At 42.5% G+C, this 27,191-nt stretch overlaps 2 protein-coding genes across 8 annotated transcripts in view; one reads left to right on the top strand and one right to left on the bottom strand.

Moving 5' to 3' along the window:
• Positions 1–3,377: 3,377 nt before the first annotated feature.
• Sdf2 (stromal cell-derived factor 2) lies at positions 3,378–11,991 on the bottom strand. Its single transcript, XM_005402738.1, has 3 exons — positions 11,744–11,991; positions 7,901–8,097; positions 3,378–4,059 (listed from the first exon to the last, which is right to left on the bottom strand). The coding sequence occupies exons 1-3, from the start codon at positions 11,892–11,894 to the stop codon at positions 3,772–3,774; spliced, it is 636 nt and encodes a 211-aa protein (XP_005402795.1). The 5' UTR covers positions 11,895–11,991; the 3' UTR covers positions 3,378–3,771.
• A 246-nt stretch (positions 11,992–12,237) lies between these two features.
• Positions 12,238–27,191, top strand: part of Supt6h (suppressor of Ty 6 homolog (S. cerevisiae)) — a 35,095-nt gene continuing 20,141 nt past the window's right edge. The window contains exons 1-14 of one of the 7 annotated variants that reach the window (XM_013503389.1): positions 12,238–12,360; positions 17,634–17,652; positions 17,828–17,894; positions 18,352–18,447; positions 21,723–21,864; positions 22,771–22,929; positions 23,024–23,100; positions 23,421–23,613; positions 23,819–23,903; positions 24,668–24,941; positions 25,291–25,392; positions 26,013–26,129; positions 26,477–26,566; positions 26,750–26,892. In XM_013503389.1, the coding sequence (XP_013358843.1) occupies positions 21,756–21,864; positions 22,771–22,929; positions 23,024–23,100; positions 23,421–23,613; positions 23,819–23,903; positions 24,668–24,941; positions 25,291–25,392; positions 26,013–26,129; positions 26,477–26,566; positions 26,750–26,892 (1,349 nt within the window). In that variant the 5' untranslated portion in view covers positions 12,238–12,360; positions 17,634–17,652; positions 17,828–17,894; positions 18,352–18,447; positions 21,723–21,755. Of the gene's footprint in view, positions 12,361–17,629; positions 17,653–17,827; positions 17,895–18,351; positions 18,448–21,722; positions 21,865–22,770; positions 22,930–23,023; positions 23,101–23,420; positions 23,614–23,818; positions 23,904–24,667; positions 24,942–25,290; positions 25,393–26,012; positions 26,130–26,476; positions 26,567–26,749; positions 26,893–27,191 lie in introns of all 7 variants that reach the window. The other 6 variants (XM_013503387.1, XM_013503390.1, XM_013503386.1 and 3 more) reach the window with 6 other exon arrangements.

Raw genomic sequence — 27,191 nt, 5'->3', positions numbered from 1 at the left:
CGTGTGCGCCAAGTGAGGGCGTGGCTGCGGAGCAAGGGCCGGGGGCGGACTTCGGGCGCCCGCTGCGAACTGGCTGACACTGGCGTGCCGCCCTGGGCGCGCCTTGCACTGTCGAGGTGCGGGGGTCGGAGTCCGAGCCCGCTCCCCAAGTTGGCAGTGACCTGCCTGGGTCATTTCAGCCTCAGAGTTCCACTTTCAAAACAGATTTCCTAAGGCAGTCAATCTGGCCGCTCAAGGCCTGGACTGAGAAGTCCGCCCAAGTTATTCCCTTGGGTCAAAAGTGATAATACTTCCGTGTTCTTCAAAGAGGCTTTTTGAAAATGAGGAAGCCCAGAGGTAAGTAAAAGACCTCAAAAATTCCACCTCATTCCACCCACAAGGGAAACCCATGAGTTTTTAACTCGTTTGCTGCCTAAACAAGGACCTGGTCTATTTCTACATATTAACCTATTGTGTAGACCTTTCAGACCCTTCACTGGAAAACCTTGTTCTACAATGTGTACAGCATTAACCGGGATCAAAAGTGCAGAAGGATACTCTGTAGTAGACTATCCTTGTCCTTCAGCAACAATTTATCTGGGAAGCAAAACAATTACATGAAATAAAATTGAAGGTATATTCAGGTCATGATTAATTTTACCTGCTTCCTCCTCTGCAAAATTGGACAAAGGTCCCTTAGAATTACTGTAATGTTATGAGTCAGCCCCTTTGTTAGCTGGAGGTGGTGGCACAAGCCTGCAGTCCCAGCACTCTACCTGGCTCAGACAGGAGCGCTGCAAGTTCGGGCCCAGCCTGAGCAATTTAGTGACTTAGGGGTGCCCTGTTTTTATTTATTTATTTTTTTTTCTTCTGGTTTTTTTTTTTTTTCCTCCGGTGCCGGGAACCGAACTCACGACCTTAGGCTTGCCAGGCAGGCGCTTTTGCCGCTGAGCTAAATCCCCAGCCCGGGGTGCCGTTTTTAAAAGTAAATCTTTTAGAAGTGCAGCTACTGAGCTACATACATCTCCAGACCTTTTTTTTTTTTTTTTTTTTTTTTGAGACAGGGTCTTCCTAAGTTCCTGAGTGGCCCAGCTCGGAGTTGAATTTGTGATCCTCCTACCCCAGCCTCACAGAGTACTGAGATTACAGGTGTGCGTCACCACACCCAGTTTGTGTGTCACTATCTGAATGATTTACTAATACGGAATAATTTACTGACTCAAGTGTAATTTACCAATACTAAAGAAATCTTAAGGATTTCAAAAGTATTATAGAGAACGTTGTGTCCCTTTGTTCTAGTGTCCTAGCGTCTATACACAGCCTTCAAGATTTTACTCAGAGCTTCTTTGTGGTTCCCTCAGATAAAGCACCAGTTCAGCTTTCTCCAGCATGTTGCTCAGAGTTGCTTTTACTCCTCTAACTAGTTTCCTTATCTAGCCCTTAAATCAGTTATTTCACGTATCTGCCAGGGGCACCACTGCTGTTTCAAGGTCACACTTACCTTCCAAACATCATTATTTGTTAGCCTTAAAATCAGTAGCCTTTATCAGTGTTTGTCCCCTGAATGCTCAGGGAAGGTCCAGAAACTGCAGGTCAAGGAAAGATGCCTTGTAACCCATCTCCATTCTCCCTTTCATCCTCTTCCATCTGTTTTTAATTCAGCTAAGATACCTATCACTTTCTTCTCCCCTACAAGTCATAAAAGAAACCAAGTCTTAATGTCATGGGCCATGACTGGCACAGAACTGGTATCTCTAAATGTTGACCATTAACATCTTAAAACAAATAAAAAAAAAAAAAAACCCAGAAGTTCTTAAAAATAAAAAAGTTTGCTAACTAGGCACAGTGGCACACACCTGTAATTCCAGCACTTGAGAGGCTGAGGCAGGAGACTTACTAAGAGTGCAAGGCCAGCCTGTTACATAGTGAATTCCCAGTCAGTTTAAACTACAGTACCTAGTGAGACCCTGTCTCAAAAAAAAAAAAAAAAAAAAAAAAAAAACCACCTTGCTAATCACTGAAATTCTAGCAGATGGCAGATGACAGCCACCTCTGTTCTCCACTACCATGCTTGGAGGATACAGGAATAAGCTAAGTGTGGTAGTGCAGCCCTATAATCACAGCAATCTGGGGAAATGAGGAATCTAAGTTCAAGCCCAACTTGATGACTTACCAAGATCCTATCTCAAAATTAAAAATTTTAAAAAGAGCTCAAGGTTAAGATTCTCAGTTCAATACTCAATACTGAAAGGGGGAAAAAAATTACATAGGTCCAAATTTTCTGGAAGTAAATAGCACAGGAAAGAATGAAATGAGGTAGTCAAAGGAAAACAAAAACAAAAAAACAAAAAACCTCTCCTGTAACTATTTTTTCTTTTGTCTCTTTGAGACAGGGTCTCAGTATGCAGTTCAAGTTGGCCTTGAGCTCACTTTGTAGCCCAGGCTGGTCTCGAACTTGCAACAATCCTCCTACCTCTGCCTCCTGAGTGCTGGGATTACAGGCATGCGCCACCAGGCTTGGCTTTCCCATAACTCTTTCAAAACAAGATATCCCTATCTTGTCAATCAAAAAAGGTGCTGTCTTCCAAGAGCTAAGTACAAAAATTGGAGCGTGGTAAAAAGAGCAAGTTAGACACAGCAAGGTTCCTATCCCAAAATTATTTACTAGTTTTAAGAGTTTAGTTAACTTCCCTACCGATGCCCTTGCCCCCTACAAAGAAAAAAAAAAAAAAAAAAACCCACTTCAGGCAATACTCAGCTGTTCTGTTCTACATTGGTAAAACCAACATCTACCCTATAATTTCTGTGAAGATTAAATGAGGTAACAGCTACAACATGATGCCTAGTATTTAGCAGTTAATTAACGCTGGTTCTTCTTTCCACCTCTACTCCTTTTTCTCATCTGCAGCAACAGATCCAGAGTAAAACATTTCATGAGCTACTCATTATGCTGTATTTTTTTGAGTGTCTTTGGCCATACTTACTCAAAAATTTAAGAGGTGCCTGGGAAGAAATGAAGAGAGAAAAAAGAGGTGTGGATGTAAGTAAACCTCCTGAAATGGCCCATGCTGAAGGTTTCCAGCATCTCCGAAGTTTTACAATTTGAGGATTAAGTATATCATGAAGTAGCTATTAATAAGTGACAATATAGCAACTGACAATAAATTTTTATCATTTCAGAGAAAGAAAAATAGAGGGGAAATCACACTAACAATCCATGCCAACAAATGGAGGCAGGGGAGGGGAAAGGGATGTAAGAAGAATTAAGGTGTGCTGTGTACATGTACCAACTCTGCAGAATGAATGTCATCGTTGTTCTTTTTTTTTTTTGTTTTTCTCCGGTACCGGGAACCGAACTCACGACCTTGTGCTTGCCAGGCAGGCGCTTTTGCCACTGAGCTAAATCCCCAGCCCCAATGTCATCATTATGTATTGCTGACATGTACTGGAAAAAAAACACAACAAAAAAATTCCATGATGCCAAACACCTGAGGAGGAGAAATTTCCCAGCTAGGAGGGAAGTTTCTCTAGTTTCTTCTATCAGTATGAATAAAAAGCATCTATGCCTTCACCAGCAAGTCCTCTACTCAGAACTGACTCAAGTTTGGGAGAGCAACCAATTCCAGGGTGAAGAGCTGCAGCTTCCAAACACAACCACTGCTTTCTATTATGCATCTTCGTCTCCATGGGGATATGGCCACTGCCCAGGTGATGCTGGCAGGGATCCGTGGGTGAAGTAGCAACAGATGTCTATGAATACTGTGTAGTGACAGTGGCTCAGCACCTCTGGATTCATAGCTCTGCATGGTGGGCTTCTGCCTTCAACAACTCATTGGGCTTCATGAAGATGCCTTCCATAGCTTTCCAATAGTTGTTCTGGCTTGGCTGGGCCATGCCATGCACTTCTTTTTGTCCACTGATGGGTCTACCATATTGTTCTCCTGTGACAGACAGCAGTACTTCGGTGAAAGAATGTTTAAACCTCACCTCACCATCTCTCACCCAGTAGGGCCCATTACAGAGCACTGTCCAGTCATCCAGATAATCACCTTCACCTTCCTCACCAAAAGCACTCACTTCCTGGAAAACACAGAATGTGGCAACATTAGCATGGCTGACGCCCAGGCTTGAAGGGTAAGCAAGGCAATGGGAAGAAAGAAAAGCTGCACATAAAGGACAAATAAAAGGCTTTCCAATGTTGTTACAAAGTAAGTGCAGGAAAATAAGACACAAAGGAAAAGTTAATTACTATAAGATTATGGTCCTAGGCATAAGTTTACAGTTAATACTATATTTGCCTTGTATTTTCTATTAGTTTCAATTTTTTTTTTCTTTAGAGACAGGTCCTTGAAATAGCTATCAATAGGGGATGGGGGTGCTGGGGATTTAGCTCAGCGGCAAAGCGCTTGCCTGGCAAGCGCAAGGTCGTGAGTTCGATTCCTGGTACCAGAGAAAAACCAAAACTAAAAAAAAAAAAAAAAGAAATAGCGATCAATAATTGATAATGTATTAACTGGTGACAAGTTTTTATCATTTCAGAGAAAGAAAAATAAAGGGTAATTCATACACATTAACAATGCTTCCAGGCTGGTATAGACTTAAGTGAACCTCTTGTCTCAGCCTCCCAGGTAGCTGGGACTACAGGCACCACTGCAGCTGGCCCATTAAAATACTTTAGACAAAAAATAATGACAATAAAATACTTCAGAATTCTTGTTTTTTTTGGGTTGTTTTTTTTTTTGGTACCAGGACTTGAACTCAGGACCTTGCATTTTCCAGGCAGGCACTTGTGCCACTGAGCTATATCCCCGGCCCGAATTCTTGTTATTTGACTTTCAATATTCCTCCTTCATCTCTCTAGAAAAATATCTGTCCCCACCCCATATGTGTGCATATGTGTGTGTGTACTGTAGATTGAACACAGGACTGCAAGCATGCTAGGCACAGATTCACTGACCTATATCTCTAATTCCCTGTAACTGGTTTTTAGTGATAAAACTTGGAAAAGGAATGGGCTCTAGGGGGATATAGCTCAGCAGCACAGCACCTGCCTGGCAAGTGCAAGGTCGTGAGTTCAATTCCCAGTACCAAAAAAAGAAAAAGAAAAGAATGGGCTCCAGGGGTTGGGGATTTTTCCTGGCAAACACAAAGTCCTGGGTTCAATTTCTGGTACAAAAAAAATGCGCTGTAGATTCAAGTAGACCTTAAATCTCAGCTTGATCCCTTCTTATGTAAGTCCTTTGAGCCTTCATTTTGTCTACAAAATGATGGCAATATAGTAAAAATTAAACAAAATATAGAAGTTTCTCTATATTCCATTGTTCATCTAAATCTCATTCTCCTTAAGGCCAAATATAACAACAACTAAAAAACCTAATTTTATAACTACAACTTTATTTATTTATTTATTTATTTACTTTTGGTCTTTTTGAGACAGGGTCTCACTATGCACTTTAGGCTCGTACTGAACTCACTTTGTAGCCCAGGTAGGCCTTGAACTCGTAACAGTGATCCTCCTGCCTCAGCCTCCTGCCTCAGCCTCCCCGAGTGCTGGGATTACAGGCGTGCTCCACCACACCCCGCTATAACTATAACTAGATGACAAAAAAACAGCCATTTGGAAATGGAGTCTGTAAAACTAAAGGCAAAAGAAACTATGCATAAGCACAGTATTCTATGAAATAAATTAAGTACCCTATAGGAATTCCAGCTAACAATTCTGATGTTACTACATTGTATACTGGAACTAAACAAGTAAATGGATGGTGAATGATAGGAGTCAGGTATCTATCTCATTGTTGCAGTGCGAATTTATAAATACAGAAAAAAGACTAGAATAATCTATGTGGTGATAGATTAGATTTGAAGATATAATAAAAAACGTATTTTGAAGCTCGCCATGGTGGCACATGCCTGTAATCCCAGCACTCGGGAGGCTGAAGCAGGAGGACTACCTTGAGTTTGAGGCCAGCCTAGGCTGCATAGTGAGTTCCAGGCCAGTCTGGACTACAAAGTGAGACCCTGTTTCAAAAAAACAGAACCTTTTTTAACTCAATATAGATCTAGATGGCTGCTGAGGATGGCATCAGTGGCACAAGCACCTGCCCGGCAATCACAAGGTCCTGAGTTTAATTCCTGGTACCAAAACAACAACAAAAAAGATACAGATGACTAAACATACCAATACTTACAGATACGTGTGCATATATATATATGTATACTTATACATACATATGGGTTTGTATACACACAAACATTTCTTCCTTCTGCCAGAACAGACAGCCTAAAAGAAGTAACACCTAGGGGCAGGGGATTTAGCTCAGCGGCACAGCACCTGCCTGGCAGGCACAAGGTCATGAGTTCAATTCCCGGTACCGGAAAAAAACTAAAAAAAAAAAAAAAAAAGGAAAGAAAAAGAAAAAGAAATAACACCTAAGTATCAATACGCTCACCTAGGTTGAGCATATAAATATTGGTTCTAATGCCACTCTCCAGTAAAGGAGGGTAGGGTTCTGTTATGTCCTGTGTCTCGGTTCCCCTTAAAGCCTCATGCAGTCATAGGTGGGGCTTTTTTAGTGGTGGCTGAATCTAAAGTGTGTGACTGATTCAGGGTACAATGCCAGGATTAAGGGTGCTGGGATTAAGGGTAGATGATTACTAAAATAGTTCACTGATTGGTTTGGTATTGCTCTAATCCTGGTAGCCTGGATACAATATAAAGGACAGAAAGAGGCTTGTTTTGTCCCTTGGACTTGTTGCTTACTACTTTCTGCTTGCCCTGCTTTGCCATAGGCTGTTTCTCCTCTGTGATATCCCTCCACCATCCCACCCAGCCTTGAGCTAGCTAAACTTTCAGGGAATATAAGCCCTTTAGTATCTTCTTCCTCCTATCCCCTACTCTAAGTTTTTCCATTTACACCTTACATTAGCAGGGTAAATCTATTATATCATTAGCCATGTAATCAAGGTCAATGGCAAATACCAATCATGTAGACAGATGTACCCTTGATAGGATGTGATGAAAACAGTTCTTTATCTCTGTGATTTTCTTCCCAAATATCTTTTTTTTTTTTGGTCTTTTTTCAGACAGGGTCTCGCTATGCAGTTCAGGCAGGCCTTGAGCTCACTTTGTAGCCCAGGCTGGTCTCAAACTCGCAACGATCCTCCAGCCTCAGCCTGCCAAGTACTAGGATTACAGGCGTGTGCCACCACGCCCAGCTTTTCCCAAATATCTTTATAAATAAAGTCTCACCAGGCATGGTGGCACACGCCTGTAATCCCAGCACTTGGGAGGCTGAGGCAGGAGGATCGTTGGGAGTTTGAGGCCAGCTTAGGCTACAAAGTGAGCTCAAGGCCAGTTTGAACTGCATAGTGAGACCGTGTCTCAAAAAAACAAAAAACAAAAAAAAAACAAAAAAAAGTCTCATCATAAGAAAAATATGATAGATTCTAAAAGAAGGGCATCAACAATAAGCCTGACTAGCAATCCTCCAAACTGTCATAGCCAACAGGAGACTAATGAGACAATTAAATGTAATGCAGTACCCTAGGACAAAAAAAGAACATAGGGTGAAAAGTAAAGGAAACTATAAAATAAATTATGGACTTTAGTTGATAAAAATATTGTCAATATTGCTCCTTTAGCTACAACAAAATTACCCTGCTAATGTAAGGTGTTAAAGGGGAAACTGTTGCAGAGTAGGCAATAGGAAGACACTAAGCGGTCTACATCCCCTGAAAGTTTAAGTGGTCCAGAAGCTGGGGGTTCACTGCAGTGTTACAGCATGGATTCAGTATGTTCAAGGCCCTGGTTTCAATTCCCACCACCAGAAAAGAAAGAAAGAATAGAACGAGTTAAGAACCCAGAGATCAACTAACAAGCCAAATGAGTAATGCAGTTATCCATTAGATGCTACCTCACCTGGTTTCCAGAAAGAGGTGAAGTGAAATGGTGACTATGAAGGTTTCGACCAGTGTTGACATGTGTCAGCCGGATAGGCTGGCCACATTTGACGGGAGTTCCTCTTTCACACACCGTGGCAGTCTTCCCGCGGATCCTCCAATAACTGTTGCTGTCATCCACAGAGGTTACACCTGTCACTGACTGCTGCCCACTGCCTGTAGTCAAAAAAAAAAAGAAAGCCAAGAGAGTACAACCTCACTCTTCTCTTTCCTGTGGCCAATAATGTGCCCTGTGTCATAAAACTGATGTACAAGAATGGGGAAGAAACAATGCTTGGTAATACTTTTTTCTTCTACAACCTAAAAATACTTATGTAAAGTACTAAATGTGTTCATGCACCATAGTTTTAGTTATAATATGATCTATTTAAGAGTGTGCCAGCTCTAAAGAGTACTAGATAAATACATAAATTAGTATACATCAGATAGTTAAGCACATAATTTTAACATGTTTGTAATATTGTTCTGTGTCTACTATGTATTACAAGAAAATTTTTCATATTTTACGATTAAAGGGCTGGGGATTTAGCTCAGCGGCACAGTGCCTGTCTGGCAAGTGGAAGACTGTGAGTTCGATTCCTGGTACCAGAAGTAAAACAAAACAAAAAATACAATTAAAGTAAGATGACTTTATGTTATCAACTTTTTTTTTTAACTTTCATCCAAGCAGCCAATATAACTCTCAAACTCCTGTAAGTAGCCTATCAATAGACAGTATTAGCAAACTATTTAACCAAATTTAGCAGCACACACCTGTAATCCCTGTAAGCTAAACTCTGTGACTGGTTCAGGGTACAATGCCAGGATTAAGGGTGCTGGGATTAAGGGTAGGCTGAGACAGGAGGATCAAAAGTTTAAACCCAAGCAATCTGGCAACTCAGTAAGATGCAGTTTCAAAATAGCAAGAAAGGCCGGGCATTGTGGTGCACCCTTGTAATCCTAGCACTCATAATCCCAGCACTCGTAATCCCAGCACTCGTAATCCCAGCACTCGTAATCCCAGCACTCGGGAGGCTGAGGCAGGAGGATTGTTACGAGTTTTAGACCACCCTGGGCTACAAAGTGAGCTCAAGGCCAGCCTGAACTGCATACTGAGACCCTGTCTCAAAAAAAAAAAAGCAAAAAAATAAAGGTGGGGCATGGGCAAGTAGGCAGGCTAAGGATATATAGTTCAGTGTGAAGGTCCTGAGTTCAATCCCCCGTACCAAAACAACAACAGCAAGAGCAACAGCAAAATACTCTTGGGTCATCTAAACTTGGTGACTCCTTCCCTAACTGGTGCAATGCTTCAGGTTAAAATACTGGGCTAAGTATGTAGCTACCTCGTAGCTAGGCATGGTAACATATGCCTGAAATCCCAGCACTTGGGAGGCTGAGGTAGGAGGGCCATTGCAAGGTTAAGGCCAGCCTGTGCTACATAGTGAGACCCTGTCTACAATAATAAACAATATATTTTTATATATTATTTTATTTATATATATAAATTCATAGCTAACTAATTTATACTGAGCATTTATCAGGTCTCAGGCACTAACCCAAGTCCTTTGCTCACATGTTATTTAATACATGCATCTGTTCTCTGAGTTAGGCATTATTATTATCCCCATTTTACAGTGATAGGATAGGATATCCTATCCTAAGTTATCCTGAGTGATAGGATAACTGGTACACAGTTCTACCAACAATGATGTTGAACTGGAACTAACACCCTTAACCACTGAAGTTCCACAAAGGTTACCTTTCTTCTTCCTGCCTTAATTTCTGTCAAGTTCCTCCAAAAGGTTACTCTCTCATAAACTCCAGGGGTATTCTTTTCCTTAGGCCTCCCATTCATTTCCCAATTCTTTGAAAACACCCCATATAGTATTCCCAGATACTTTCCTGCAATACTCTCATCTGTTCCGCTCACCTTTGCCTTTAGTTCCTTGGCTCTACCTGATCACAAGCTTTTAATGATACTTCCTCTTTACCATGTAACACTTTCTAAGTGTAGGTACTAGTTATCTGGATGAAAGTAACTACCTATCAGTTCCTCTCCACCGGCTTCTCCCACTCAGCACATGACTTTGCTACTTTAAAAAAAAAAAAAAAATAGTTTCTCACTGTGTAGTCCAGACTTGCTTTGAAATTGCTACCTAGCCTAGATTGGTCTGAAATGTATGATTCTCTTCCCTGAGCTTCTGCAGTGCCAGCATTACAAGGATCTGCCACCACACTTAGCATACTTTGTTACGTCTTTTCCAAAAGGCAAAGAAAAGAAAAAAAGGCAAACCAACGGACTTTTACTTCCTTACTGCCTCACAGTTCTCTCAATCCTCACAGCCCTGCTCACTAAATTATAGTCTACATTTCATCTTTCACTTTTTCTACCCCACCCCAATCCTTATACTTTGGGATTACCCAGAATCCCGTTTCTATTTCCATCAATAGTTCTTAGGCACTTGCTGGGAATCAGTACAAAAGCATTTGTATTTTTGACAAGGATCTCCAGTGCTTCAGCTGACACAGAAATTAGTTTTCAGATTGAAAATAGTTCATCCTGAACCATTTCATCTACTCTCATCACACAACAAACACCATCTGTCCAATGCTGTATCTAACTCTTGTTTCACAGACCCCTCCTATGTGCGACACGAGTATTTGAAACCTACAGTTTCTTACCTCCATCCTAATTCAGATCCAAACTAGAAAGCCAGATCAAATTAAAAAAAATAGTGCTCACTTGAATAGTTGCTAGGATTGTTAGGAGATCCCAATGAGGACAACTCAGTTCCTTCCTTAGTTTAACTGGTCAAACAGGTTCCCCACCCTCAATCACGAACTACAGACCAGCCCATTTGAGAGAACTTCCTTTCTCAGCTAGTAGTATCACCAGTCATCCAAGTTATCTTAGATGCTCCTCACACCTTGCTAACTGTTCTTTTTTTCTTTTTCTTTTACTTTTCAGCGCTGGGGACATAACGCAGAGCCTTGCATATGATGGGTAAGCAGTCTATCACTGAGCTAATTCCCCAGCCTTTGAACTACTTTCTTTTGTCTTTTTCACTTTCTTTTTTACGACTTGACATATTCACTATGTCATCTATATCTAGAACAACATCAGGCACATAATAATGTTCATTAAATCTATGCTGAATGAATGGACTCACAAATTATTTATTATTAAGCATTTTGATCTCATATGGTCAGTTTCCTCCACAATGCCTGCTACTGCTTTAAATTCCTTACAAGAAAGTTAAAAGAAATTTAAGACTGAGTAAAAAGGAGCCAAAAGATAGGCGCTAAAAGCATAAGTAAGGTGCGAAAGAGCTAGAAAACAGGGTTGTAATCAAAGAGGGAGGACCTGGAATTTGAGACTTAAGAGGTACAGCATTACTGTAAATGTCTACATGTCTCTCTCTCCCGCACTGAATGGAGACAGCCCAGAGAAGCTGAAAGCAAGTTTTGTATCTGGATAGATTTGACTCCAACCCTGTCTGTTATTCACTAGTTTACAAGGATTTAAGTAAGCGATTTAATTTCTCTGAGTTTGTTCCTTCATCTGTAAGGAATGAAAGTAACAATAATATCTCGCTGGAATGTCTGAAACTGGGGGAAAGTACATATGTAACATGCGTGGCACGTAGCTCACCATATAGAAGCAGATATTACGACTAAGTTACCTTGAAACAGCGCAGTTCTCCACCTCACCTCCTCTGGACCTCAGAAACCTCCCCAGGGTACCCCTAACCTTCCAAGGCCCCGCCCCCTCCAGAGTCTACCAGGCCTTTCCAGCCCACTCAATCCCGGTACCCAACAGTACCTGACCCATAGCGCACGTCGTGTGAGTGAAGTCGGACATTATGGCGCGTGTTGAGTAGCTTCAGCACAGAACCACAAGTAACGACAGCCAGATTGGATGCTCCCACAGCATTCCATAAACCCCCAAACAACAACAGAGGTACCACAGCCATCCTAGCTGGACCTCAGACACCCTAATCTTCGAAGAAAATTTAGCCCCTCCCCGGAACCGGAAGTGAGGCGGAACCACTGAAAAAAGGAAGTGAAGAAACCCCCTATCTGATCTTTATGGTTCCTTTGGCTAGAGCGGCCTGGGGAGCCCTCTCGGCCAGGTTGTCTTTGATCTCCTCTCTGCGTTTCGAGGCCTATGTGACAGCTGCTTTCCTAAATCGCTTTCTTGGGGCTTCTACACTCTTCAGACAAAAACGTCCAAGAAAACCAAGGAGGATGCACGCAGTGGCTCGCCCACTCCCAATGACAGGGAGCCGGAAGTGACGTAGCACGTTGACGCAGCAGTGGCGGCGGTCGCGGTAAAGGGGCCGTGCGGTGGGTCCGTACTATCATTTCCCAGTCTCGGTTCGACGACTCCATTTTCCTCGGTTGGGACTGCGTACCGGAGAAGCGGCGGGCCTCGAGCAGGTAAAGTTCAGGCTGAAGGGTGTGTTTCTCGTATGGATCCGGTGGGGAGCCGGACTCCTAGGCCTGGCCCCATAAGAGAAGAGGCATTAGGGAGCCGGCTGCAGGAAGAAGGGGCCCCCCGCCGGCCTTTCCTACTCTCTTAGCGGGGAGGAGGAAGAAACGCAGGGTAGTTGCTCTTAGTTTCAAGGCTTTTCCAAGCACAGCAGCACCTGGAACCTGTGAATTGGGTGGCCTGTTGAATCAACAGGCTTCGTGGGGTTCCGTCTTTCGGAGCTTTTTGAAAAGTGGGCCACGCGAAAGGACCAGGAGTGGAAAGAATCTAGGGCTTCTGACCTGCAGTCAGGTGATCGAATTGTTTGTTCTGGGGATATGAACCCTACCTAGCTTCCAGCAATTCAGTTATCAGGCTGGGGAGGAGGGCTATGCTACATTATAGCGCTTCCAGTATTGTTGAAAAATACAGTTAGAACTTTTTGGAGATGGTTGCAACCTTCGTCTCTTTTTGACAATGAGAGGATCTTTTACAAGCACCTGAAGCCCGTCCGTTTTCCGTAGATCGTTTTTCAGACATTTTCCAAACGCCTACCATAAACATCAGAATGGACTAAGTCTAAACTTTATCTTCTTGTAGTTTCTGTCTTTTTCGCCTAGCACTCTGTTGAGATAGCCGGAGCAGTTCATTTCCCTGAATTGTCACAAGAACTGATACTAATTTCCCTTTAAGGGGAGGCTTAAGCTTCTAAAATCACTTCCATGAAAATTAAATGTAGTGTCACAAGGACCAAGGGAGTATTAAGTTATGTCACAGTGCGAACAGTATTGAATTTAACTCATTTCTTCAGAAAAAAAGCGTAATTCTGCTTCAGAATTTTTTTTGTCAGCGTTGTTTGGTTTTTGAAATGAGGTTGTGGCTGTGTTACCAAGGCTTCTCTCAGACTCCTGAGCTTGACCTTCCCAGTAGCAGGGACAGGTACGCATCCCCACCCCTGGCCTCAGTCTTCAATGTTTTAATTGCAAAAGCTTGACTGCTGCTCTGTCAACTGAGAATTTCAAATCCATTGCGCTAGTACAAACTCATTTTTATTCATTTGGCTTATGTGGCTACTAGATTAGATTAACATAGTATCATCACTGTCTGAGAGGTTTTAATCTCATCAAGAGATTAATCACATCGGAAAGTTTAGAGATACTAGGCCATATTTTACATCTGGCCTAGTCTGCAGAGGTCTCCACAAAAAAAGAAAGCTTGCTTCTTATAGAAACATGGTCTCTGCAAGAAAATTAATTTGCCCTTGCTTCTGTGTTCTTGATCTCAATAAATAGTACCACTGTCTATACTGCAGATAGCATTAGTTTCCTTTCTCTCCGTTATTTCCCATTACAACCAACCACCAAATCCTGTCTCCATGAAAATGTGTTCCCAGGGCTGGGGATGTGGCTCAGTGGTAGAGCACTTGCCTAGCGTGCACAAGGCCCTGAATTCAATTCCCAGTACTGCAACAAAACAACACAAACAGGCACACACTGTTCCCATCAGCATGCAAATTATTTTGTAGCATGCCTCATGTGCCTCTCCAATTACCATTGTAATTTTTTAAATTTCATAACCAGATTTCCATCTGTGCCAGTTCATTTTTCTCACCTTTTATTCATTGTTCAGATTATTCTAGTGTCCTCTCTCTGACAATCCATTGGAATTACTCTTTGTCAGGATCACCAATGATTTCTTCCAGTAGATACTTTGTTCTCATCTTCCTGGACTATTTGACACAGTTACTCCTTTCTTGAAACTTCTCCTAGTTTCACTGATACTGCACTCGGATTTTCTCCAGGTCCATTTACCTGGCTGTTTCTTCTCAGTCTTCTCTGCTAGCCATTTGTCCTCTCTACCTAATTTCTAAAAAAAAAAAAAAAGCAAAGTAAGTAAATCGGGTTTTTCTCAGGGTTTAGTCCTGAGATCTCTGCATGCTTCCTTTAGGTGATCCAGTCCCAGAACCTCATTTACCATCTGAAAGCTAGCAACTTCTGAGATTAAATCTCTAACCTGGCCTCCTCCCTTGGTTTCAGAATTATATGTCAGAATGCCTATTTAATTAGACTGTCTTAGACACTCCAAAGCTAACATAATCAAAAGAAAATTTTTATTTTCCCATCATCCCAAACCTGTTGTTCTTCATCTCACTAAGTAGTACTCCCATCCACTTGGTTACCAAAGCCAGACCTGTTGGGCTGGGGTTTAGCTCAGTAGCATAGCACCTGCCTGGCAAGTGCAAGGTCCTGAGTTCAATTCCCAGTACCAAAAACAACAACAACAAAAAAAAACCCACAAAGCCAGACCGCTAAGAAACATCTTTAATTCTTCTATAAGACCTGTGACTTTTACCTCCAAGATATTCAAAATCTGTTTTGTTGTTGTTTCGGGATTTTTTCGAGACAAGGTCTTACTAGGCAGTTCAGGCTGCCCTTGAGCTTACTTTCCTTTTGTTTTTTGTTTTTTGTTTTTTGTTTTTTTGGTTTTTCTCCGGTACCGGGAACCGAACTCTCGACCTTGCGCATGCCAGGCAGGCGCTTTTGCCACTGAGCTAAATCCCCAGCCCCCACTTGAGCTTACTTTGTAGCCCAGGCTTGTCCCAAACTCACAATGATCCTCCTGCCTCAGCCTCCCAAGAGTGCTGGGATTATAGCACCACGCCCAGCTTCAAATCTGTTTTTCATCTTCAGTACTACCACTATGTTCTGAACCACCATTATCTTTTGCATAGTGTCCTAGTATTTGTTTCCACTTATATCTCCCTCCAACCTATTTCCATGTAGCAGAATCTTATCAAGTCATCATTTCCCTACTGAAAACTTGAGTGGCTTTCCTTAGCTTTCATGCCCTCTTGAGCAGACCCCACCTCCCTCTCATTCAACCATCTTACCATGCCTGCTTTAATCACATTGGTTTTAGAATATCACTGATTGTATGCGGAGTTTGAGATATGTATGCTGTTTTTTATCTGTTCTTGACATCTCAGCATAACTAAACTCACCTCAGAGATTTTTTTTTTTCTTAGTACTTACAGCAAGGTTGACTTATGTTTTATCTCCTCTACCAGCATACAGGAATCCTTGTCTTGTACAAGGTAGGGACCTTTATTTACACATACCTAGCATATCATAGGTATTCATTAAATAAGTATTTGTTAAATTACCAAGTACAGTAAATCACTTCCCTGTCCAGTACCCTGCAGTGGCTTCATGGCAACTTTCGGATAGAGTCCAGAATCTTCAATTTACCCTACAAAGGTCTTTATGCTTTCACCTCTGACTCATCAACCATTCTCCCTCTTCCCAAATCAGCCCTCTGTTCCTGCCACAGTGCATGCCTTGTACTGGAAGGTTCTTTAACATCACTACCCCACCACCAACCACTGCCTCTGGAAGAAACCAACTCCTCTTCTTCACCCTTTTTTTTTTTTTTTTTTTGGAGACAAGATTTTGCTAACTTGCTCAATTGCCCAGGCCAGGCTCAATTTTACAATCCTCCTGCCTCAGCCTCCCAGAATGCTGGGATTATATAAGTGTTCCACCATGCCTGTTCCAACCTCTGTTGAACTCCTGTCATCAGTTCTTTCAAGACTTGGATTTCTGGATGGAAATCACCAAACTAGGCCTGTGGGCCAAATTCACCCACTTCACTCATTTACATACAGTCTGTGTATGGTTTTGTGTTATAATGGCAGATATGGCTGTATAGACAGAAAGTTTGCCGACCCCTGTGTTACAGCAGGAACTATATCTTGTCCAGTGTGTGGCACAAGGCTTGGTAATGTTCCTCCTCATATTGCAAGGATTGTGAATCTGGTTACATAAGTCTATTATTTCTGCTCTTTTTTTGTTTCCCCAAGGGAATCTGGAAAGAAAAGAGATAAATAGTATTTTTAAGTTACTTATGTTAAAAACTTTTTTTTTTTTTTTTTTTTTGTCTTTTTGAGAACAGGGTCTCACTATACAGTTCAGTCTGGCCTTGAGCTCACTCTGTAGCCCTGGCTGGTCTCTAACTCACGACGATCCTCCTTCCTCAGCCTCCTGAGTGCTGGGATTACAGGCGTGCGCCACCACGCCCAGTTTAAAAACCATTATTGACAGTCTGCTTTTTATTGAAAAGATTCTAGCTGGGTGTGATGGTGCCTGCCTGTAATCCCAGCACTCAGGAGACCGAGGCAGGAGGATCACTGTGAGTTCAAGGCCAGCCTGAACTGCATAGTGAGACCCTGTCTCCAAAAGACAGAAAAAAAAAAAAAAGATTCTAAGCTGGGGTGCAGTGGCGCACATCTGAAATCCCAGCTCGTGGGGAGGCTGAGGCAGGAAGATTGCAAGTTCAAGGCCAGCCTGGGCAATGGAGGCAGATCCTGTCTCAAAAATAATGAAGAGGTCTGGGGATGTGGCTCAATGGTAGAACAACCCTGGACTGATCCTTAGTGCTACACACACAAAAAAAAAAATCCTGAGATTTTTTTTCTATAAACACAACGTGCATGTGAAAATAACAGAACTACCCTTTTCTGTATTTTAATATTATATGTATTATAATTAGCCTTTTTCATAACAGAGTTCTGAATCTCAAATTCAAAGGAAGGTAAACTCTGAAACTTTTTATTTGTTAAACTTTCTCAGGTTTTTAGACTCCAAATTAGATATTCATTTAGTCCTAAATACTTTTGTTTTGTTTTGTTTTTGGCTTTTTGAGACAGAGTCTTGCTATGCAGTTCAAGCTGGCCTTGAGCTCACTTTGTAGCGCAGGCTGGCCTTGGAACTCTGCAAGGATCCTCCTGCCTCGGCCTCCCCCGTGCTGGGATTACAGGCATGTGCCACCATGCCTGGCAACTCCTAGATACCTTTGAAATGGGCCTATTCCCTTGCTCACAAAATGTAAAATGTGAATTGACTTATAGTTTAAACTCACAGCTCTATTCCCCAACCAACTAATCCCTTTTAAGCCTTAGGTTTTGCTCATGTTCCCTTTTTCTAGCCCACATACTTAACTGCTCAGTAACACATTATCTTTCCCAATGTAATCTCCAACCTCTGTCTTCATGTTGCTCTCATCTTCCTACTATACTATGTAACGTTGATTATGGGGTTTGTTGTTGTGTTGTTTTACTTTTGCAGTCAGGGGATTGAACCGTGTGTCCTGTGGGTAGCAGACAGGCACTCTATCAGTGAGCTACATACCCCCAGCCCCAATCAGGTTTTATCATATCTTTATTTACTTTTTTTTTTTTAGATAGATTGGTGAACTCTACCAAGGTAAGAAGCATATTTTATTCATTTCTGTATCCCCAAGGCACAGCACAGAGCTTAACCTTTACAAAAAAAAAAGAAAAAAATTAATATGGCTGGAAACAGCAAACTGGAGGGAATTAATAGACTAGATCTCTTTGCACTCTGGTCTTAATTGCCTCCTGCAACTTCTTTTTCAAAGGAACTGCTGAGGGCCTCCCCTGTGGCAATCTGATCCCAGCTCCATTCCTCTTCCAGAAAATGTCATGGTAACCACCACCCTTTCCCTTTGAGCCTCATCTTATACTGCAGCTGTGCTTCTGCCTGGAGAAATCTCCCTCCACCACCTGGTTTCCCTTATATAGCTAGTCCAGGGGTATATTTAACTTATAATCTGAATATGAGGACAATTTGAAGAGCTTAAGTATTAAATGTGAATTTTTAAAGAAAGTATTAAATGTGAAATTCAAACCACATAAAGCTAATCCCAGGTAACATATATTAGTAATAATCGTGTTTAAACAAATAATTATCTCTGTTCTGGAGTAGTTGCTGCTGGGGATCCTTAGGCTGCAGTGCTGCAGCACTCTACACATCTAGCTCCTGCAGGTTGCAGCAAGTCAGAATTGCTTCTGGCACGGCTCTTTTAATTGGATGTCTTGGCACTGAGCTACATTGGAGGCATTCCCCAACTATAGCACAGCATGTGCTTTATTGCTAACCTAGGCGATGGGAATGAGGGAACACAGCTGTCTTCCCAAGCCGTGTGCAGCCCAGAGCACCAGCTGCCCCCAGGACAGAGGAAAGCTGTTATTTCTTCAGGTAGGCTTTGTGTTTCTCTCTGGCAAGCAGGCTGGGGGCTTGTGGTCTACAAGAGCTATCATTTAATTTGAAGATATTGAAGGCTTAAAAGGCTGGATTTGTGGGTCTGATAGCCTAATTAACACAAACTATGTGGAGGCTGTTGTAATCAAATCTAATTTTAATGGCTTAGTTCAAGGTGGAGGGGGAACAATGTCAAAATTAAAATTAGAGCTCCATATTTTAATTGGCAGAAGCGTAAGACACTTCACTTTTGGGATACTCAATTTACATGACTCTGACAGTACAGATCTTGAAAACATCTCTGTCGCAGCCATGCTGGGCCTTTATAATAGTTCTCAAACTTTTTGGTCTTAGGACCCCTTTATGCTCTTTTTTTTCTCTTCTTTGCAGTACTGGGGATTGAAGACAGAGCCTTCTCACTGAGCTACATTCTCCTCCCTTTTATCTTTTATTTATTTTTATTTTTGCAACAGAGTCTCACTACGTATTCTGTCCTGGCCTTGAACTCCTGGGGATCCTCCACCTCTTGAGTGCTGGGATTACAGGTGTAAACTGCCATGTCTGGCCTTATTTTTTATTTTGAGACAAGGTCTCACTTAGTTTCCCAGGCTAGATTTGAACTTGGAATCATCCTGCCTCAGCCTACCACAGTGATGGCATTAGAGACATGTAGCACCATGCCTGACCATTTTATATTGTTCAAGAATTATTTAAAGCTGGGCATAGTGGTCCACAGCTTTGATCCTAGCCCTTGGGAGAATGAGGCAGGAGAGGGGAGAATGAGGCAGGATGATCACTGTGAGTTCAAGGCCAGCCTGAACTACACAGTGAGACCCTGTCTCAAAAAAAAATTAGGATTCCAAAATAGTTGATTTGTGAGTTAAATGTATTTTCCAGGTTTCTTTTTTCCAGGTTTCTATTGATGTTTAACAGAAAAGATTTTAAAATGGAGATAATTTCAATACTTAATAATTTGATTTACAGTAGTAAGTTTACTACCTTTTAACATATCATACTTCTATGAAATAAGTTTCAGAAATAAAAAATTTAGCAATTACAGTGGCAATGTTCTACCTTTTTTTGTTTTGTTTGTTTTTGAGACAGGGTCTCACTGTTAGTTCAGGCTGGCCCTGAACTTGCAGCAGTCCTCCTGCCTCACCCTGCTAAGTGCTGGCATTACAGGCATATGCCACAATGCCCAGCGACAAAACTGTTTAACATCTGTCTTAATAAAATACAGACGGATTCTCCTATCTCTTTCTGCATTCAGTCTTTTGTGATACCATGTATAATAACCTCAAAAACTCCAGTGCATACTCAGGAAAGAAAAGAAGGGGTGGTCCCTGGACAGCATTTTGAGAACTGCTGATATGAAGTGTGACTTTGGAGTCAGACATACCGTACTGGTTGATAGTTCTGTTGCTTTGCACAAGAGTTTTTACCTCTGTGAGTCTATTTCCTCCTTTGTTGAATGGATAGAGAAGTATGCTGTAATGCATAGGGCAGTGTAGGGATTAATTGGATATTTATTAAGTGCTTTGGCACTTGCAATAAATTCCAAGAAGAGACGTGTATTAGTTTTGATTGGGTTTTGTGTGTATGTTGCAAATTTCTTTCCTTTTCAGTTCTCTTCCAGTGTCTTCTCTATATATCTGTCAGAAAACTATTTTATGCTCCTTATTTGTTTTAATATCTCCCTCTCTATTAGATAGTCACCTCCTTCAGTAAAGGCACTCAGTAAAGTTTGGGAAAAGAGTGGCATCTGAAACCTCAGCCTACAATTGAACATTGCCTTTTCCATCAGAATGCAATACTTTCAGTTTTGTTTTCTTGAGTTCAGCTAATCTTGATACTCTTTTTTTTTTTTTTTTTTTTTTTGATACCAGGAATCAAACTCAGGACCTTGCACTTGCCAGGCAGGCGTTTGTGCCACTGAGCTATATCCTCATCCCTAAGCTCAGCTAATCTTAATTGGTTATGATATTGGTCGATATAAGTAAGGATAGTTTTCAGGAAAATTAGAGCCACCAAATTGAAGGTTTATGTAGCAGATACATAATAGTCAGTTCCTAATTAGTGCACAGCGCCTAGAAGGATACTGCTTTTCTGGTACAGAATTATACAGTGCCTCTTGTACTACTGTTTATGTTTTGATGGTTTATATTCTCTCAATTAAGTATAATCTCTGTTTTCCAGAAGTTTTTAGTCTAAAATGGAGGAAAAGGACATATAGTAATAAACCATTGTACAAGGGCCAACGATGTACCTCAGTGGCACAGCACCTACCTGGCAAGCGCAAGTCCGAGTTCAATTCCTGGTACCACAAAAGAAAAGAAAAACATAAACCATTGTACAGGCCAGGGTAGGAGTAGTGCCGAGTTTATCAGCAGCCAACTTCAGTGTTCCAGCATGAGATCTTGGTGCTCTGATTTGTGTGATGTGTGCTGTTGAAGTCCTACACAAGGCCCTGCAAACTTGAGTTTTCCACTGCTGCCAGGTGTGGTGATACACGCCTATAATCCCAGCACTTGTAGACCAAGACAGGAGGATTACTGTGAGTTTGAAGCTACCCTTGCTACGCAGTGAGCCCTACTATAGGCTCAAGTTTGTTTGATCTATTGAAAAGTGATTTGCTGGATAGCATGCTTACCTAGCTGAGTTTATTTCTAGCATGCACACACACAAAAGGAAGGATTTTTTCTGACTCTGCTAATAGCCAAGGGTAACGTATATGCAGGTGTTCACAAAACTGGCACTTACTCGTTTCTCAGCTTCCTAAGAGCAAAATCTACCACATTCCTCCCTACATAATTCATCCTATGTTAATTTCTTTCCTCTTCTGCCTATTCCTGCCTCCAAATAGTAAGGCAAAAGTCTCTGGGTAAAAGAAGTGATGCCTATACAAATCCAGTGTAACAGCCTTTTTTTTCTTAAAGTACACACAAGAAAGCAACCCTGGGAAGAATGGGAAATGGAAGAAGATAGAACCATCTGTGTGTGTGTGTGTGTGTGTGTGTGTGTGTGTGTGAGTGTGTGTGTGTGCCTAAGGTTTGAACCCAGGGCCTCATGCATGTGAAGTAAGTGCTATGCCACTGAATCAGAATATACCCCCAGTCCTAGCCATCAGTGTCCTACATTCTTCTCCCCAAGTGGAAATGATTGAGTAGGCAGGGCCAGGGCAAATGGCTTAAAGGCTTTTTGTGGGAAGCTTTAAGAGCCCTCTGTAAAATCATATGTCTCATTTTTTCTCCTTACTTCCCTCCCTCCCCTAGTCATTTTCAGGCAGGCTGTGAGGAGCTGCAGCAATGTCTGATTTTGTAGAAAGCGAGGCTGAAGAGTCAGAGGAAGAATACAATGATGAAGGCGAGGTGATGCCCCGAGTCACCAAGAAATTTGTGGAAGAAGAGGATGATGGTGAGGAGGCCCCAACCTTAAGCTTCACCCTACTATTGCTAAGCTTTGGATAGTTGGATTCTTACTTATAAAAGGCTTAGGCTGAGCACAGAAGTTCTCACACATGAGCTACCAGCTTGAGTACTTTGTCATTCTTAGAAAATGCTTAGAGCATCTGCCTGCTATTTAAAAGGCACTGTGGCTTACACAATACAAACACCCGCTATTGGGGAGTTTACATTAGTGAAAAAGAACAGGCATTAACCAATAAATTCATATGTAATGCCTCCTGCTTTTAGCAAAAGGCTGTAGCGTTCCTTATATACCCCGTTTCGTTTGTCCTAGCAAAATCCAACCTTTATGGATCATTAGCAGAATATAAGCATGAAATAACTACAGACAAAAAAGGAAATGTAAGCTATGAGAAGAATTATGGCTAAGGGAAGGTATGTAGCTACTGAGTATAAACTGAGGAGAGTAGGTTTGGGATGCCTATTAAGCCTTTTGTAGCAATTTTGAGAAGACAGAAAGATTATCTTTCCTAAAGATTAATGATGAGCCAGGCATGGTGGTACATGCCTTTAATCCCAGCACTCTGGGAGATTGAAACAGGAGCATGTTGGAGCACAGCCTGAGTAACTTAGTGACTCAGTGAGACTCTATCTCCAAAATAAAAAGGACTCTGGGTATAATTCATTGTGAAGGTCCTGGGTTCAGTCCCTAATATGGAGGAAAAAAAGGATAGATGGTGCATTTAGAAATGAAACCGCCCTTTCTAGATGCTGCTGCTGCAGAAGAGGTAACATGACACCTGGCTCCTTAGTTGCAGGCCTGGTAGTTAAGCAGTTAATTGTAGTTACGAGATAGCCTTGCTCTACCTCCAGGCTGTTCCCTAGTCTCCATGGCTCAAACATGCATGTTTTTCAGATGAGGAGGAGGAAGAGGAGAACCTAGATGATCAGGATGAGCAAGGCAACCTGAAAGGCTTTATTAACGATGATGATGATGAAGATGAAGGAGAGGAGGATGAAGGCAGCGACTCTGGTGATTCAGAAGATGATGTTGGTCACAAAAAGAGAAAGCGCAGTGAGTAGTTTCTTTTCTGGCCAGTGATGCTGGGGTGGAAGTTGCAGTGGGGAAGGGGCCTCCCCAGCACCATGTGTAACACTGTTTTCTTCAGCATCTTTTGATGACCGCCTGGAGGATGATGATTTTGACCTCATTGAGGAGAATTTGGGTGTCAAAGTCAAACGAGGAGTAAGTATAATCTTTCTTTTTGTCTCCATGGGAGAGGGAGCATACCTAGAAAAGTTTGGGGTCCATCAGCGCAGAGAACAATGCTTGATATCATCATGCTGTGCAGCCTGGATTTGCTTCCCAGATCTGAGTGCATGTTAGAGAAAAACTTGTTGGTCTCAAGGGTGGGTCTTGGAGCTGAAGGAGCATCATTCAACATGCTCTCTCCTGCTTCTCTTAGATAGGATGATTCTAGTGGGAGGATGGGAATGAGATTGGAGAGCAGGGACCCTTGTGCTAGACCCCTCAGATCCTGATAAGGCAAGTTGTCTCATTGCTAGCAAAAATACCGGCGTGTCAAAAAAATGTCAGATGATGAAGACGATGATGAAGAGGAATATGGCAAGGAAGAGCATGAGAAAGAAGCTATTGCCGAGGAAATCTTCCAGGATGGAGAAGGGGAAGAAGGACAGGAGGCTGTGGAGGCCCCCATGGCTCCTCCTGAGGAAGAGGAAGAAGATGATGAGGAGTCAGGTATGTAGCATTGGGCAGGGAAGCCAGTGTTTAGATAGATGTTGAGATTTCCTCTCCACTAGGAATTGGAATGGGAAACCATTTCTCAGTTACAGCCTCCTGCATTTCACATAAAAAAGTTATTTCTCAGGAGCAGAAACTTAAAGCTGTTAAGACCTAGATCAGCCCCTAACTCTGAACACTGACTCCTCCCTTCTCTACCTAGATATTGATGACTTCATTGTGGATGATGATGGACAGCCTCTGAAAAAACCAAAGTGGCGGAAAAAGCTGCCCGGATACACAGATGCGTGAGTGGGGTCTGGTACGAGGTAGTGGTAAAGGCATTGAGTGAGCCCACTCAGGAAGGCAGTCAGAGGCTTCCAAACCATTTTGCCTCTGTGCCCCAGATACCATGTGGTAGCCAAAGAATTACTGCTGTTGTATTCCTACTGTCTCTGGCAGCTTGCTGTGCAGTTTAGGGCCCTAAGGGATTAGGGTAGATCCAACTTGAATGAGGCTCTAGCATGCCTCTTCTGCCTTCAGCTTCATGTTTACTCATTTATATAATGACCTTGTTTTTTGTTTGTTTGTTTGTTTTTGAGACAGAGTCTGGCTATGGAGTCCAGACTGGCCTTGAACTCAGTTTATAGTCCAGGGCCTCAAACTTTCACCAGTCCTCCTGCCTCAGCCTCCTGAGTGCTGGGATTACAGGCATGCAGCACCTCGCAGAGCTGTTGACCTTCTAAATATTATGTTGTCAAGGGGAAGTGCCTACCTTGGAGCTTAAAAGTTAGAAAGCTGTTGCTCTAAGGCAGTTCTGTAATAGGTCAACAGAAGATGGATCCACTAAGCAGGGTACAGACCCGTGTGCCCTGATGCTATTTGTTTTCTGTCACTGGCAGGTGCCAAAGATGGGCTTTTATCCTCTAATAAAGAGTAGTTTACAAAGAAATAACCTCCATGTAAGCTATTGTTCCACAGTGAATATGGTGTTTTACTTCTCTCCTGACCTTTGTTCCCTGGGGCAAGTGAAGGATCTGTGCAGGAATTACATTTTACCTCTCATCTACAGAGCCCTGCAAGAAGCCCAGGAGATCTTTGGTGTAGATTTTGACTATGGTGAATTTGAGAAATACAATGAGTATGATGAAGAACTGGAAGAAGAGTATGAATATGAGGATGATGAGGCAGAAGGTGAAATCCGAGTTCGGCCCAAGAAGACCACCAAAAAACGTGTGAGCCGCAGGAGCATCTTTGAGATGTATGAGCCCAGTGAGTTGGAAAGCAGCCACCTCACAGATCAAGACAATGAAATCCGAGCCACTGATCTGCCTGAGAGGTTCCAGGTAAGAAACTGCCAACCTCTGCCTTTGCTGATACTCTGATCACCTTGTAGCCAAGGAACAATCTCGTAGTGATTTGACTTTGAGTAGTATCTAGGGAATTGAACCCCATCTGACGTGGTCCAAGGATTCCAGCGCTTAAAGGAGGGCAAAGAAGATTATCACCCTGTTTGTGGTTCTTGATATGGCACTCTTTGAAAAATCTGAAATACTTATTTCATGCCCTACAATATTGTGCTGAGTACTGAAAATGTGTGCTTGAGGAATACACATTTCATTCCAGAAATAGTATGTATTTTAGCTAATTGGGACATGATATAAAGTAAGTCTCACCTTCTTTTACCCGCCATAGCTCCGCTCCATCCCTGTCAAGGGGGCTGAAGACGATGAACTAGAAGAAGAAGCTGACTGGATTTACAGGAACGCATTTGCCACACCAACCATTTCTCTACAGGTACCCAGAAAAGATAATTTTTTGTTTGGGTGGTTGGTTGTTTTTTTGAGCGGATCTCAATATGTACTCCAGGCTGGCCTTGAACTTATTACGTAACCCAGGCTGGCCTCAAACTCATAGCATCCTCCTACCTCAGCCTCCCAAGTGCTGGAATTACAGTCACGCTATATCACACCCAACTAAAGATCCTGAGAGACTGTTTTGCAACACAGGCCAACACAGTTTTGCAACACAGTTTAAGCCCAGGACTTTTGCACTGAGCTACATCCCCAGTCCTTTTTTTAGTTTTCTTTTGGAGATAGAGTTTCACTAAGTTTCCCAGGCTGCACTTAAACTCGGGATCTCCCAGCTTTAGCCTTCCAGGTGGTGTGATTGATTATAAGTGTGAATCAACATGCCTGGCAATCTTTAGATTTTGACATCAACCAGGAACCACTTGAATAAGATGGGAAACTACTATTCCTCCCCTACCCTGTTCTTCTGTGGGCCTGGTACGGAAAAGTGTGTGTATATAAGAGATTTCTGTACATTTCATCAGACAGGATCATCCTGTGTCATGAAGCAGTTTTGTGTGATAAGACAAATCAAGTAACGGTATCTTGCTTTCCTTTTTTCTGTAGGAAAGCTGTGATTACCTAGACCGAGGCCAGCCAACCAGCAGCTTTAGTCGAAAAGGGCCCAGCACAATTCAGAAGATCAAAGAGGCCCTGGGTTTCATGCGAAATCAGCACTTTGAGGTAACACATTGGTTAGAAATTGGTATCTCATTGGCTAGAAAGTCAGAGGATGAGGGAAAAGGTAGCTACCTAAGTCAGATGGGGACCTTACCCGTTCTTAGAAGTGGTCCCTAATAAGCACTGTTGGGACCAGTGGAGACCTTAGTAATCAAGAGAACAAGGCTACCCTGTCTGCAGCATTATCTTCACTTGCTGGGGAGAGCACTATTTCCTGAATGGGCCTGTGGAAGAGCCAGACTTTCAGCTTTTTGATTTCCTGGATCTGTTTGTTTACAAGATAATTACCTTCTAGCAAAGGTAATTGCATATATTTCTTCTGGATGACTTCAGTGTCCTTGCCACTCTAGGTCCCTTTTATTGCCTTTTACCGAAAGGAGTACGTGGAGCCTGAATTGCACATCAATGATCTGTGGAGGGTGTGGCAGTGGGATGAAAAGGTAAGGTGATGTGCCCCCAAAGAGCTAGGGTCTGGGTTGGATACTACTACTACCAGGGTACTACAAACCCAACTGCTCCGGGCCTGCCAAGTTTCTCTTCTGTATCTCATGGTAAGGGAACAGAACAACTTTGGGTCTCTAGGGCCGAGCACCAGTACTCATTCCTGCCCTACCATTCCCTAGTGGACCCAGCTAAGGATCCGCAAAGAAAACCTAACACGGCTGTTTGAGAAGATGCAGGCTTATCAGTATGAGCAAATCTCTGCTGACCCTGACAAACCTCTTGCTGATGGCATCCGGGCTCTGGACACCACCGACATGGAAAGGTAGCATATACGGGGTTTATTCCACTACAGGGAACCCTCAAACCAAAGGCAAGTCCCCCAGGACCAGTGTTACCTTGCAAAATTCACAGCACAGTGTTTCATCCCTTAAGAATCCTACTTGTCACTGGGCATGGTGGTATACGCCTGTAGTTCCAGCATCAGGAGGCTGAGGTAGGAAGATCGCTGCAAGTTCAAGCCCATCCTGAAGTACATAGGAAACCCTGTCAGGCCTGGTGGCACACACCTGTAATCCCAGCACTTGGGAGGCTGAGGCGGTAGGATCGTCGCAAGTTCGAGAC

Source organism: Chinchilla lanigera, unplaced genomic scaffold (genome assembly GCF_000276665.1).
Source record: "Chinchilla lanigera isolate Chin_1 unplaced genomic scaffold, ChiLan1.0 scaffold00080, whole genome shotgun sequence".
NCBI classification, from domain to species: Eukaryota; Metazoa; Chordata; class Mammalia; order Rodentia; family Chinchillidae; genus Chinchilla; species Chinchilla lanigera.
Note: the sequence above shows the minus strand (reverse complement) of the source record. Positions and strands in the feature narration are given on the sequence as shown.

Coding starts and splice junctions, on each gene's coding strand:
- Sdf2 (XM_005402738.1), bottom strand. CDS start 11,894: ATGGCTGTGGTACCTCTGTTGTTGTTTGGGGGTTTATGGAATGCTGTG. Junction 8,098..11,743: donor CGACGTGCGCTATGGGTCAG/GTACTGTTGGGT, acceptor TTTTGACTACAG/GCAGTGGGCAGCAGTCAGTG. Junction 4,060..7,900: donor CACCTCTTTCTGGAAACCAG/GTGAGGTAGCAT, acceptor TGTGTTTTCCAG/GAAGTGAGTGCTTTTGGTGA.